Source organism: Nannospalax galili, unplaced genomic scaffold, assembly GCF_000622305.1.
Source record: "Nannospalax galili isolate Female #2095 unplaced genomic scaffold, S.galili_v1.0 scaffold996, whole genome shotgun sequence".
Lineage (NCBI taxonomy): Eukaryota > Metazoa > Chordata > Mammalia > Rodentia > Spalacidae > Nannospalax > Nannospalax galili.
Genome location: NW_008339436.1, coordinates 1,133,112 through 1,147,670, shown reverse-complemented (window position 1 = coordinate 1,147,670; position 14,559 = coordinate 1,133,112). Strand labels below are relative to the sequence as shown.

The 14,559-nt window shown below is 44.0% G+C and overlaps 1 protein-coding gene across 4 annotated transcripts in view; it reads right to left on the bottom strand.

Moving 5' to 3' along the window:
* Window positions 1–14,559, bottom strand: part of Ogdh (oxoglutarate dehydrogenase) — an 81,798-nt gene that overhangs the window by 20,478 nt on the left and 46,761 nt on the right. For all 4 annotated transcript variants that reach the window (XM_008834086.3, XM_029564037.1, XM_029564038.1 and 1 more), the window contains 6 exons: window positions 10,356–10,471; window positions 6,888–7,042; window positions 6,511–6,657; window positions 5,557–5,647; window positions 4,634–4,813; window positions 637–765 (listed from right to left, as the gene is read on the bottom strand). In XM_008834086.3, coding sequence (XP_008832308.1) covers window positions 637–765; window positions 4,634–4,813; window positions 5,557–5,647; window positions 6,511–6,657; window positions 6,888–7,042; window positions 10,356–10,471 — 818 coding nt within the window. The remainder of the gene's footprint in view (window positions 1–636; window positions 766–4,633; window positions 4,814–5,556; window positions 5,648–6,510; window positions 6,658–6,887; window positions 7,043–10,355; window positions 10,472–14,559) is intronic.

Genomic DNA, 14,559 nt, shown 5'->3' with positions numbered 1-14,559 from the left:
AAAAAAAAAAAGAATGGATAGTAAGCTGTGTACACAGGACCCTAGTTTCTTTAAACATTGTTTTCAACTGACTTATTTTTATGTTATATGCACAAGTGTTTTGCCTGCATGTATGTAAGTACACCACATGCATGTAATGCTGGCAGAGGCTAGAAGGGGGCATTGGATCCCCTGGTACCGGAGTTTCAGACAGGTGTTAGCTGCCATATGGATACTGGGAACTGAACCCAGATCCTCTGCAGGAGCAGTCAGTGCTCTGAACTGCTGAGTCATCTCTCTACCCCAAAACTCCAGTTTCTTAAAGAGAAAAACAGCTACCTATGACTGTGTCTAGACAGATGCATTCTAAAACAATAATGTCCTTCTTAAATAATGTAACTAAAATCTTTCCACTTTAAAAAGTAGTTTTCTGGCTGGATGTGGTGGTGCACACCTTTAAACCCAGCACTTGGGAGGCCAGCCTGGTCTACATAGTGAGTTTGAGGCCAGCTGGGGTTACAGGAAGATCCTGTCTCAAAAAAACAAGTTGTCTGCGTTAACCAAAACATCAACAAAAGACTTTTATAACCACAAAACTGAATATTGTAAATGACCAAGAGAACAAGAAGGAGGTGCTAGTCAGATGCTCTGAGTTACCTGGTTGTTGACAACTACATGCACGGTGCCATGGGTTGTGTAGGATGGCAGGTCGCTGAGATGGAAGGTCTCATACACGATGCCCTGGCCAGCAAAGGCAGCGTCTCCATGTAGGAGGATGGACATCACCTGCAAGGAGACCCCAAATATAAAACATCTTGATTGCCAAGTCCACTGCATGCATGGCATGGGGAGTATGTGTGGAGGTCTGAAGATAACCTTGTGGAGCTGGTTCTCTTCTTCCACATTTATGTAGGTTTTGGGGATTGAACTTAGGTCATCAGGTTTGTGCAAGTACTTTACCTACTGAGTCATCTCACTAGCCTATAACTGTTTTTCAAGGATATGTTTTGAGGTAATTTACAACCTAGAAAATGTCAGGAGAGTACAAAAGTCTCCATCCATCTAGTCCCTGACTTACTACCACCACAACTACATATGCCACCATCTGCTAGCACCTGCCCTGAATACAGAAAGAGCTACCTACCTGATGAGTCATCCTTCTGGCCCCTGACCAATATCCTCCTATACTCTATGAACCTCCCATCCAAAAAGCAACTCCAGTCCCAGCCACCCACCTACACCCCAGGACCCATAGGGAATGGGCTGCCTCAGCTGCCATGCTTCTGGCTGTGCCATCAGCTAGGTTACCTCTGGTCACTCAGATTAGTCACTACCTGCCAATATCCCTTCAAATCACCATCTTTGGGCAATGAATAATGGCGATATTTGCTGAAAGGAATTGTATCCTATTCCCCCTCAAACCTTTACCCCAGTCTCAGGAACATCTTCCTCCACCTCAGCTCCTTGGGTGGCTGATGGATAGATACCACTGATTTGTTATTCTTATGTTTACTAGTTGGTGTCCTTTTCCTTCTCCTCCATTTACAATAGCATGTACTCACAGTAACTATCTCATTCCACAGATTGCATGTGGAAAAATAATACCAATAGTTATTCCAGTGCTCACATTATGCCTTTCAGGGTACATTCCTTGTTTTCTGGCATTACAACATTGCAGCCTCACACTGTCCTGTCTTTGACCCAGCCCTGATTCTTCCAGTATGGCACGGGAACTTAGAGTCCACAGCTGTGTGTTCACTGATGCTGTCCCTGTGACCACAGAGCTAGAAAATATATGGGTATATAGCACATGTGCACACATAGGCTATTTATCGCTGAATATATAAAAGAACCAAATTCATACCAATATCACCAAATTACTTATCTAACACTTTTCTAAGCTGCCTCTTTTCACACCTATCACTATCTCCTCTAGCTATCTACAGTATTTACCTGCTGGCTCAGCATTACCAGTGGATCCCACTCTTTGGCTATGCAACCTGTGCCTCTCCCAACCCCTTGTCCTAGTCAGAGTTTTCTAGAAAAACAAAGCTAATGGGATGAAGTAGGTAGGGTACTGCCTAACTGATTTTAAGGAGATGAGTTGGCATGTTGAAACTGCAAGGCAGGACAGCCTGCAGTATGTGTAACATGAGCGTGCCTGGTGTCCACAGAGGCCAGAAGAGTGCGTGAGATCCCCTGGAACTGGAGTCATTGACAGTTAGTTGTAAGCCACCATGTGGTGCTAGAAACTGAACCCAGGTCCTCAGCAAGAGCAGCGGGTGCTCTTAACTGCTAGACATCTCTCTGGCTCCTGACTATTAACTCTTGATCCTTCCACTTCCACCACCTGAGTCCTAGTACTGCAGGAGTGCACTGCCGTGCTCAGTGCTATGCATTGAATCCAGGGTCTCAAGCTAGCTCCTTATGGTTTTATACTGGGAAGTGGTGACCAGCTACTGAAATTCTCTCAGACACTGGTAGACTCCCCTTGAACCTGGAGACCTAACACCTCTGGCAGGAGCAAGTTCTCCCTTTGCATTGGTTGCACCGCTGCACTGAGGAAATGTTTGCTAATATACATCTCAAAGGCCACACTAGTACCAAGTCAAATCTGTTGAGTTTCAGGATTACAAGGTTATGGGCTGACCTCAGTCCAATTACAGAAAGTATGTAGTTTTTACTGAACATTGAAGGTTACATAACCCATCATCTTCCTGAGTTCTGGATTTAGCAGAAATCAAATCATTTCCTAGGAGTGTCAGAAAAGTAGCAAGAATAGGTAGGAAGCTGGTAGGAGATGTCTGTTTACCTTTCTGGGGTCATGTGAGGGCTTGGAGCAAAGTAAGGAAGCAACTCAGAAAATGGGCTGGCAGCTGCCTGCACTGCAGTCAGGGAAAACAGGACAACACAGTGTGTGTGGAGAAGAGTGCTCCTTAAAACACAGGGAATGAAACACAGCATATAGACTTGGCTATGTGCTGATTGCCAATTACTCAGGGGACAGCCAACCTCCTTATTGTGGCATCTTACAAAGTCTGCCTGAATGGGTTTTTGTGCTTTTTTTTGGTCTTTTTGAGACAGAGCGGTCTCTCTGTAGCCCCAGCTGGCCTGGAACTCGCTATGTACACCAGGCTGGCTTTGAACTCACAGAGATCCACCTGCCTCTGCCTCCCAAGTGCTAGGATTAAAGGTGTGCACCACCTCGCCTGCTTTTGTGCATATTTTTGAATGTAGAAGTTACTCAAACCTTCCTATAATCTCATTTCATTACCTAGTACCAAATGTCTGGGCCAGCATGATAGCAAAGGTCAGAATGCCAGAGGTACTACTCACTACTACATTGTTCTCCCCACTAATCTCGCCTAGGACCATGCCCCTCTTAGAACCCTATTATTATTTATAAGGGGACACAGGCTGCCTGTCTCCTAACATAGCTTAAAAGTTTTACGGCACCACTAAGCCCCTCAACTTGAGGCCAGTGCATATGAGCCTCTGCTTCTATGTGCCTGTGACAGTATCATTAGTGAGAAAATGCTTTCGTCTCTCAAAGCCATCCCAGCCCGGCTGTCATCTTGCTCTGTCGCCTGCCTCTAAACCTCCAAGCGTAACAGCAGTGATTTGTAGTACTTTAAATAGCAAAACCAGCCATGGTGGTACACACACATATAACCCCAGCACTCAGGAATGGATGAGGCAGGAACTCCCAGTTGAGGCTAGCCTGGGTTAGAGTGAGAGACTTTGTTTCAGTAATTCTGAGACAACAACAACAAAAACAAATACTGCAGAACCTAGTAAACTAACTGAGTCTACCCTCCCAAAGATGTACTCTCCCTCCTGGCACCCTGAGAGGCTAGCTTGCTGCTATGGCTCTAACCTTTCACCTCTGCTCCCTCCTTCCATGTATCTCCACAGAACACTCTTCTCTTCCCACCTACCTAAATCCTGTCACTTCTTCAATTAAATAGGACAGCTGCCTGCTCCCAAGATTGCCTTTTATTCTCTCCTGAAGTCTCTATGTTCACTTTGCAGCTGCACTTCACACTCATCGCTCACTAGCTTCCTGGCATGGTTTGGTGGTTTGGGTTTTACTTTTTTCTTTCTTTCTCCTTAACAGAATAAAGACTCCTTGATAGGAGGCCGGTTGTGACTTTTTCACATATCACTCAGAATGTACATGGTAGATATTACAAATAACTGATTTGTCTGGTTTCTTAGTTTTTAGGTCATCATCTAATTTGTTATATAAATATAACATTATTACAAATAGAATACTATTCTGAGGTTAAATAAGGGTAAATTATCATAGTCTGATGAGGGTTTTATACTCAAGCAAGCCAGTCAACCAGCATTCAGCATTCACTGTCATACATAGAAAGAGCCACAGCAGGACCCTGCCTCCCTGGGGCTGTGCTTATTGCTGTCATGAGCTTTTGGCCTGATCACAGTGACACTCTCTCCTGACATCTGTGAGTCCCACACCTTTCCCTTGCACAGCCTCTTTTTCAGTGAAACTATTTCTGTCTGTAACTAAGACAACATCCTACTTAGTTTTGATGATTATAACTTGGGAGAAAGTGGTACTACATCTGTAGAGCTGTGTGTGAATTATGGGCTGAAGGAACCTTCCTCACAAGCCTCTTTGGGGCCTCACCTTTTTTCCTTCGGTATCTCCACAGTAGAACTGCTCAGCTTTGGTTTTGCCCATCACCACAGGGTCAGCAGCCTCAAGGTGGGAAGGGTTTGCCACCAGGGACAGGGTGATGTTCCGGTCAGTCACTCGGTTGATCCTGCGGTGGTACATGCCCAGGTGGTACTTCATGTCCCCAGAGCCCTGATAAAACAAATTTTAAGTGATACTGACTGGAGAGGCAGATTTTTTTTTTTTTTTTTGGTCTTTTTGAGACAGGGTCTCCTTGTAGCCCCAGCTGTCCTGGAACTCACTATGTGGACCAGGCTGGCCTCGAACTCACAAAGATCCGCCTGCCTCTGCCTCCCAAGTGCTGGGATTAAAGGCGTGCACCACCACACCCAGCCTTATTCATTATTTTTATTTTATGTGTACGTATGTATTGCCTGCATGTAGCTAAGTGCACCTGTGTTGTGCAATGCCCTCGGGGGACAGAAGAGGCTGTCAGATTCCCTGGGACTGGAGTTACGGTCAGTTGTTAGCTGCCAAGTGGGTGCTGGGATTCAAACCCGGGTTTTCTGCAAGAATAACCAGTGTTCTTAACTGCTGAGCCATCTCTCCAGCCCAAGGCCCATTTTTGGTAACAGCCCTTCAGACAGGATTTTGATTCCCAAGGCCCAACTACAGGGGTATGAGGAAGGCTTTCTCCAATATTAATCCTTTCAGGCAAAGTAGAAAGTCCCCTGGGCAGAAGGAATGTTGTTGCCAACACCAGGATAAATATGGGACTTCCAGGTGTAGAAGTCCTGCCAATTCCAATAAGGCAAAATATAAATGGTCTGGAAGAGTGGAACTACAGTTAAGACATTTTGAGAAACCAGTGGCTCCAGGGGATATTGAGTGGGTTGAGGCAACCATGGTGGATGTGTCTCTATATAGAGCCTCACCTCATCAGCTGCCTCCAGCTTTGAATCAAACTGACAGAAAATCTGCTCCAGCTCCTTCCTAATGACATTCGCAAGCACGTTCAGACGTCCCCTGGGACACAGGGAAGAGTGAGTAGATCTCCAGGGCATGGCTGCTCCCCTCACCCAGGACATAGCATCTCCTTGGTTTGCAGTCCAAGAGTAGTTATGACACAAGGCTGATGTGGACACCATGTCCCTTCCCATCACACATGCAAAGCCACAACCCATGGCTCAAACCTTGGCTGGTTCCAAAGGTAGAAAGCACAAATGCTGCCAGTCCCAGCTCCCTATGGCTCACCCAAAGAAAGTAGTCTTCCCTACAAATGGAATCTCAACAACGGTACTGAGGTCAATTTATGAGACAGGGACTTACTGTGCAGCTGAGGCTAGTCTAGAACTTACTATGTAGCCAAGCTGGTCTTGAACTTTGTGATCTTCCTGCCTCAGTTTCTCAAGCACTGAGATTATAATATACTACCATGCCTACCTAGGATTTAATTTTCTAAAAATATTTTATTATTTTTATTTTATGTGTATGAGTGTTTGGCCTACATGTGTGTCAGTGCACCATGTTGTGCAATGAGTGGGGGTCAGAAGAGGGCATTGGAACCCCTGGAACTGGCATCATGAACAGCTATTAGCCACCATGTGGGTGCTGGGAACCAAACCCGGGTACTCTGCAGGAACAGTCAGTGCTCTTAACCACTGAGCCATCTCTCCAGCTCCAGGATTTAATTTTAATAATATTCAGCACTGAACTAAACACAAAGTTGAACCACATTTGGCCTTATCCATGAGACCAACTCTGTAGTCATCTTGACCTAGAGGTACAAGAACCCTGGAAAATACATCTTCGTATACCCAGTATACTCCTGGCTCTCTGACTGCCACTTAGAGAGCAACAGGGCCCACCCCCCAAAGGTCTAGCAGTACCTGTGTGGCATCCCCATGATCACATAGTCCACTCCATTTTCACTTGATTTGTCAATGATTGTCTTGAGGGCAGGTATGAGCACTTCACAGCCTTCCAGACCAAAGCGCTTCTCAGAGGACCATTTCCGCTGCAGGAACTCCTCAAACCTGGATGGGGAACCAAGCACCTTGAAGAGCAACGTTCCCAGGGTCAGCTTTAGCATCAAGCTCTCTTAAATGACAAGGGGGTGGGGGTGCTACAGAGACCACCTCTGTTTTCCTGGTATCTTTTCACATACATGTTGCTATAGTCATTCTCATGCTTGTCCACCAGCTCATATCTCACAGATAAGCCATGTATCCTCTGGGAGGCTGTGACCTAAACCAGACTTCTTTACCTGGTGGACCGAACAAGCCTGGCCAGCAGGGTCCTCTTTTCCTCATTGGTAAACTGCATGATTCCAGGGGTCTCAAACTTCTGCCGGATCCACTGACATTGCTCCAAATCATTAATGAACATGAACTCCACACCAATGTGCTGGCAGTAGGCCATCTATCCACATACATAGAAGGGACATAAAAGTCATTGTTGAACATGAACTACACCCCCATATGTCAGCAGTAAGCCATTTGCCTCTCCACCACCATCCACATAAGCAAGGGTATGTTTAACCAGGCCTTGCTGTACAAAGATGCCAACTGCTCTTTTATCTAGGCCAGAGAGGAACAGACTTCCTTCTCCATGTACATAAGCTGTTGTGACAGAACACAGAAATCAAGTAGGTGTCAGGCTGGGCTCTCAACCTCTCCCTGCATCCCAAGACAGGGGCGCAGTTCTACATCTTGCTATGTAGTCCAGGCTGGCTTTGCACTCAAGATCTTGCCTTGGCCTCCCTAGTGCTGGGATTACAGACTTGCAACACCATGCTTAGCTTCTGAGGTCCTCCTAACATGGCCACGCAGTGCTTCCTTGTACACTGTGAATTTCAGGGGCAAAGGGCCAGGCTAGCAACTATCTTCATGATAAGTAACAAAGACCAGGCATCAGCCAGTGGACTAGGTTCTTCTCTAGGAGACAGGCTGTCCTCACAGGGTGTGCACCATCCATGAGAAGACTCATGAGCTTGGTGGTTGCTTAAAGAGTTAAGACTTCAAACTTTACTTTCTAATAACTGACCCCTCTGGAATCTTTAGATCTGAAGAACATGACAGCCTAGGACAAAAGACGGGCCTTGAATAGACCTGAACTATGTCCATAGTAGCGTAGTGAGAGGAGACAACAACGGTCAGTTCAGCAACAGGAGATCCCAGTAAAATAGCTGGCTTTTAGGGAAAGGAAACTAGGAAAAGAGTCTATAATACCAGAGGAACAGCAGAGTTCTTGTAAATTCACCTTAGAGATGCCAACTCTAGTACTCCTGCATAGCCAGGGCCTTTGCCTAGCCTTTACCCTCCTCAGCCTACACTGCTGTCCTGGAGGCCCAGAATGTAGGTATCAAAGCAAATAGAGTAGCAATGGAATAGCAAAGGAAACAGGGTGCCTGATGGTGCCAACCTTAACAGATCCACAACCTAAGCTGTCTTTACAAATAGCCACAGAGGCCTGAGTATGAGCCCCATCGACTTCCTTCTGTGACTCCATTTGCTTTATTTAAATAATGAGCCCAGCTGGTGTGCGCAACTAAAAGTTTGCTGAATTTGTAGTCAGGTGTTCTGTGCACAGTAAAGGTCAAGGAGGCTGTTTAAACTCACAAAAGGCTGCCCATAATATGCTATAGTCTTTCTAGCCAAAAGAAGGAAAATCATCATATCCAGAAACAAAACAACATGTTGCCAGGAAAGACCCTGGAATTTAAGGTGTTTTCATTAATTTCAAATCCTGTTCTTAATGACATCTAAGATGATAAATATAGCAACTTCTAAACTGGATTAGGCTATCCCTAACCTCACAGCAGTCATCAGTTCACACCTGTGAGTAATCTGCTGACCAGCAGAACAAAGTGGTTTCTACAGAAACCAGCCCCAGAGAAGCAATTAGCGCCAAGTGGCACACACAGCACGTGGCTCCCATCTACCACTCATTATCCCAGGTAGCCTGCTGCTGAGGGCTGCTAAGGAAGAAATACCTCCCTTGCTCATGACTGCAATGACCTTTGCATAGAAGACAGTTGTCCAGGCCCCTCCTTTATCCCTTTTAAGCCCAAACAGACATATTGTCTGTTACTGAACAATTAAAAGTTCAAAGGAAACAGATGAGTCAAAATCTCTAGAAATCAGCATTGCTTTGTCAGCATTACTTCAACTCAAGAGACGCAGTTAGATATTTGGACAGTAAATCATGAGGTAATATTTGTTTGCTTGTTTTTCTCTGTCCTTGGCTCAATTCTCAGGAGAAAAGGACAGTAAATTTTGGGAGCTGACTCTTCCTTTTCCACTGTAATGAAAAAAGTTTAAGGAGGCCAAAAAGTGGTACTTCCTCTAGTTTTTTCAAAGGCTTCAAGATACCACCATACCATGTGACTGACAGTTTTCATCTGCTGGAGAAAAGGGGAGGCAGCCCTTGAAAAAGGGCTGTCCATCCCTCACACCACAATTCAGGGCTGCTCAGGACTCAGAATTTGGTGGGAAATTAACAAGAGGAGACATTAGCCACCTTTTCATTCTGCTCTGTTGGAAGGAAGGTGCTGAAGGGACTAGGTAAAGGAGGGGATCCTGTGATTCAAATTGTCAGACACAGGAAAGCTTTTCAGACACCATGCTGCAAACACAGATAGTGCCCCATCTGGCACAAATCTTAAGTGTGGAATAATGCAAGAGATGAACTCACTGGAACAAACTTTAATAATGAGGGTGGTGGGAAGGTTCTGACTTAGGTGATCCAGGCTAATGCCTAGCTGTGGAGGAGCTCCCTCAGGGATTCCTGCTTGAATTTGTGCTTTAATCTGGGTTTGTACAAAGCATCAGGTACTACTGATGGATTCAGACTCTGTTAGTTCTGAATACCATGGGTAACTCTGAGTAAAAGCAACAGCAAACACTGGGCAAGGACCTCTCAGTAAATCCACCTTCCCCTCCAGAATGGGCACCACTGCCACTATCATATAGTAAGAGAGAAAATGGCTTGCCCAAGAGGGAAGAATAGCACACAGGCAGCTTTGACGCCAGAGCCAGGCTCTCAGCTGCTAGCTGTAGTGTGTGCAAAGGAGTCCCCAGGCAGACTAATAAAGCCTAGAAACAGGAAAAATTAAAACAGAGGGATAAGATAAATAAAAGGAACAGGAGCAAAATAGAGCGGCCATCACTTGCTGCCTTGGGACCCTTCAATGTGTGGTGCAATCCGTGATTCCATGTCTGTCCCATGGGTGGAGGGAATTTTCAGGGGAACAAACACATCTGAAATAAAATTTAGAGGAAACGGAAAACAGAGATTTCTTTTTTTAAAAATGATTAATCCAAAAAATAGATTTTTATCTATAAAACAGAGAAAAACGGTTGTCTTTCCATTTCTTAAAAACATAGGACCAGGGCTGGAGAGATGGTTCAGCAGTTAAGAACACTGACTGTTCTTGCAAAAAGACCTAGGTTCGAATCCCAGCACCCACATGATAGCTAACAACTGTCCATACTCCAGTTTCAGGGGATCCAACAGCCTCTTCTGTCCTCCTTGGGCATTGCACAACACAGGTGTACTTACATACATGCAGGCAATATACACATACACATAAAATAAAAATAATAAATAAAATAAAAAAACATAGGACCAAAACCAAACAACCAAACAAATAGCCTGGTCTCAACACTTTCCTGACAATGTAGGTTCTTAACAAGTCTGTTAGATTTTTCTAAAATCTATACCATGTTCTTACCTCCAGCCGACGAATGATCTCCCGCAGAGGAAGTGCTGACTCCTGACCCCCGATGAAAGTGGTGGTGGGCAAGTGGAAGACCTTGTCAAGGTCAGACTCATCTAGGCCATAGAACCCTACAGGCGATGAAGGACAAGGCATAGCCATGCAGAGATCACAGTTTACATACAGGAAAGGGAAGGGATGCCCCAAGGGAGCAAAAAAGAGAAGAAAAATATTATATACCTCCCCCCATATACATGCAAACATGTAATATTTTACAATCAAAAATAGAAATTTTAGCAATAACTGGGCTCTGAGATTATTACTGGGTGTCAACAGGTAAACCAGAATAAAGTTATTAAGCATGTCCAGTGTTTGGCAATTATTTGTAACTTAAAGATAAATGTATTTGAAGGTCTCAAGATAAAAACAAATTTTGAAGGTAGTTAAAGAGAGCTGTAAGAGTAAGTCAATCAAAAAGTAAACAAAGAGTTAAGAGAATTAAAGTGGGAAATAGAGAACAGGAGATCATATATGAGTCATTTAACAATAAAATGAATATGTATTACAAAGTGAGTGACAAAGCTTGGAACTAAGAAGTGAGGGTGAAACAGTCACTAAGTACAGAGCAGTGGTGTGAGAACGGCACCTGTAGGGTATACCTGGGGCAGTCTGGATTAAGGGCAAGTCTCTTTTCTTGTAATATCCAAATTGCTAGAGATTCTAGGTGCATTCTGCAGACAGTGCTAGGCAATTATAGGCCTAATCCTCCCTTTCCCTATCCACACTCCCTGAAGTAAGTTCACACTACAGGAAAGATGCCTTATCTGAAAGCATGTTTCAAACTGAAAAAGAACAATGGAAGCTTCTAGCTGGGTGTGGTGGAGCACACCTTTTAATCCTAGCACTCGGGAGGCAGAGGCAGTCAGATCGTTGTGAGACTCAAACCAGCCTGGTCTTCATAGTGAGTTCCAGGCCAGCTGGGGCTGCAGAGACCTTGTCTCAAAAAGGAAAAAAAAGGAAGCTTTTTACTTCAGCTTGTTTGTTTTATCTTGAAATCATTAAAGGAGTAGACTATCAAATGACACCATAGGTTTGTTTTCCAGTGTGGCACTTACTCTGAAAGAATCAATTCAAGAAGGGTAAAGAACATAGTACAAGAGTCACTAGTACTTGATTGGTTTTTTGTCTTTTTGGTCTTTTTGAGACAAGGTCTCCCTGTAGCCCCAGCTGGCCTGGAACTCACTATGTAGACCAGGATGGCCTCAAACTCACAGAGATCCACCTATCTCTGCCTCCCATGTGCTGGGATTAAAGGCATGTGCTACTACCACGCCCGGCCTGTCAATAGTACTTGAATACCTCATAGGTTCCAGAAATGAAAATTCAACCAGTAGACAAACCTGTAGAGTCTCTGACATCTGACTGATTGAGATAAACACTCCACTGCTTCCTGCCTGAATCAAGTATAAATAAGGGCTACTCATGAGACACACACATCAGGTACCAGATTAATGCAGGAGTTTGCAAATACAACCATGGACATAAATCTCCAAGGGGATGTTTTTTGTTTTATTCTCAGCCAGTCTTGCTGCTTAGCTCTGACTGGCCTGAAACTTGCTACGTAGACTGGCCTTGAACTTTAGGTGATGTTTCTGCCTCTGCCTCCTGAGTCCTGGGACTGCAGGTGTACAGCAGCATGCCTGGTTCCCGCGAAGATCTGTGAAAACACTTTTTCAGTCTCTCACCCCAGTACAATTTTGGTGGCCCAGGAATCTCCTCATGTAATTCTCATTCAAGTCGGGTTTGGGAACTACATCCTTAAGTCTTAAATGCAAACTGATTTTCCAAATCCTTTTTATTTTATTAAAACAAAAGAAAATCTGGCTTTTAAAAAAAAAACAAAAAACCCTGGAGGAGGGTAATGGCAGAAGTGGTTTATTTAAGTCTCTAGTCACTTGTTTTTTTCCCTATTACTTTATCAACAATGAAGAAACAGCAATTATAGGTATATAGGAAGCACATAGGTCTCACTTTTTATAATTTATAACTCCACTTATAAGCAACAGTTACATGATGTTTAGGAATAAATATTAAAATAATTTTTTTCCTATTGTCTTTTGTTTTTCATAAGACAGGGTTCAAGCCAAACGTGGTCTTGAACCCACAGTGATCTTTGTGTGTCAGCCTCCTAAATGCTGGACTTACAGGCATGTGCCACCAAGTCTGGTTTAATAAAATATTTTTCTTTTTTTTTTTTGAGACAGGGTCTCCCTGGAACTTGCTATGTAGAACAGGCTGGCCTCAATTTCACAGGAATCCATCTGCCTCTGACTCCTGAGTGCTGGGATTAAAGGTGAGCCCCTCACACCCAACTAATAAAATCAGTTTTTGAGAAACTTTTCTTAGCTGATGAAAAAATTCAGCCAAGTCAGGTGTGGTAACTGTAACCCCAGACTTGGGAGGTGAAGGCAGGAGGATCAGAAGTTCAAAATCAGCCTTGGTTACATGAAGACTGTCTCAAAACAAACTAGCAATAACCAAATAAACCATATCCAAATAAACAAAATAACAGCCCAAAACTCAGGTAGGGGTAGATCAATATTCTGGCTGTGATGTTAACTGATCAAGTATACACCTGCCGATGAGAGCTGTCTTGCTGCAGGAAGAACTGGTAAAGCAGGCACTCGCCTCGTGATGGCCTCAAGTGTGATGCCCAGTCCTCGGACTACGCTGTTCAGCCTCAGAAGTGCTGGGCCCATTTCTAGGTCTTAAGCCATTTGAGAAATGAAAACTATAGCAATCTGCTTTGGGAAAGTGGAAGAGTCATTCCTCTTTTGCCCCCTGAGTGCACCTAAAAACTCTAAATGTTTTATGTAGAAAAAAATCAGAAGATAGTCCCCTTGAAAGGCAGAAAGAAGGTGGAAAAGCCAGGCAAATCCTTGGGTTCACCTACTCCCATACCCCAGATAGGGACGAGAAGAATCAGCAGCCTAGAAATCCCAAGAAGTACAGACAACAAAGTTCAACAAACACTGCTCTAGCTGAAGAGCAGGAAGCAGCAGCCTCACAAGACCAAAAACTTTAAGACAATCACTGCTCTGCACCAGCTCCAAACCATACAAACCACTCAGGTCCACTGTTACTCACCAACTAGTTAATCGGCCCACCTACCTCCACACTGAGGTTTTAGAAAAGACCAAAGAGTGAATCCAAAGTTCCCTCTTCTCTGGGAGATACAATGTGCCTGCTGTAAGAACAGATGATGCCCTCCACCAGAACAGTGTCCAGAGGTCTGTTATGACAAATTTATACAAGATCCTGATGCTCATAATACCAAAATATCTTTGTTTCAATTATAAAAAAATTGCTCGAAAAAACCACAATAGGGCTGGTGAGATGGTTCAGCTGATACCTGCCACAAAGTCTGATAACCTGAGTTGACCCCTGAAACCACAGGGTGGAAGGAGCGAGTGACTCCTATAATATGTCCTCTGACCTCCACATGTATGTGTACACGTGTTAAGTAAATAAATAAATGCAGTGGAAAGAAGTTCCCCAGAAATTCACGACATTGGCAGAACAGAGAGTAGAGAATTAGTGAATCTGAGGATGGAAGAACAAAGGCTCACCAATCTGAAGAAAAGAAAACAGTAACAACAACAAAAAAATGAAGCACACCTGGTGACTTGTGACACTGCAATAAAAGATTTCACATCCAGGGCTGGAGAGATGGCTCAGTGGTTAAGAACACTGGTTGTTCCTGCAGAAGACCTAGGTTCATATCCCAGCACCCACATGGCAGCTAACAACTGTCCATAACTCCAGTCCCAGGGGATATGACAGTCTCTTCTGACCTCTGAGGGCACTGCATGACACAGGTGTACTTACCTACATGCAGGCAATAAATGCATACACATAAAATAAAAATAATTAAAAAAAAAAAAAGAAAAAGATTTCATATCTATCTGGACCAAATGCCAGAAAGATACCGGAAAGGGTACTTAGAAAATGCCGGAAACTTCCTAAATACTTCAAAAAAACTTAAGCCCCCAGATTCAAGATGACTGAATCCACAAGATAAGGCAGGCACAAATGTCAAAACATTCCATAGACTTGTGAAAATTAAAAACAAAGAAAATGCCCATATATTGGGGGGGGGCATTTTAAATGACAGAGAATTTCTCATCATGAACCCTGGGAGGTAGAAGGAAGTGGAACC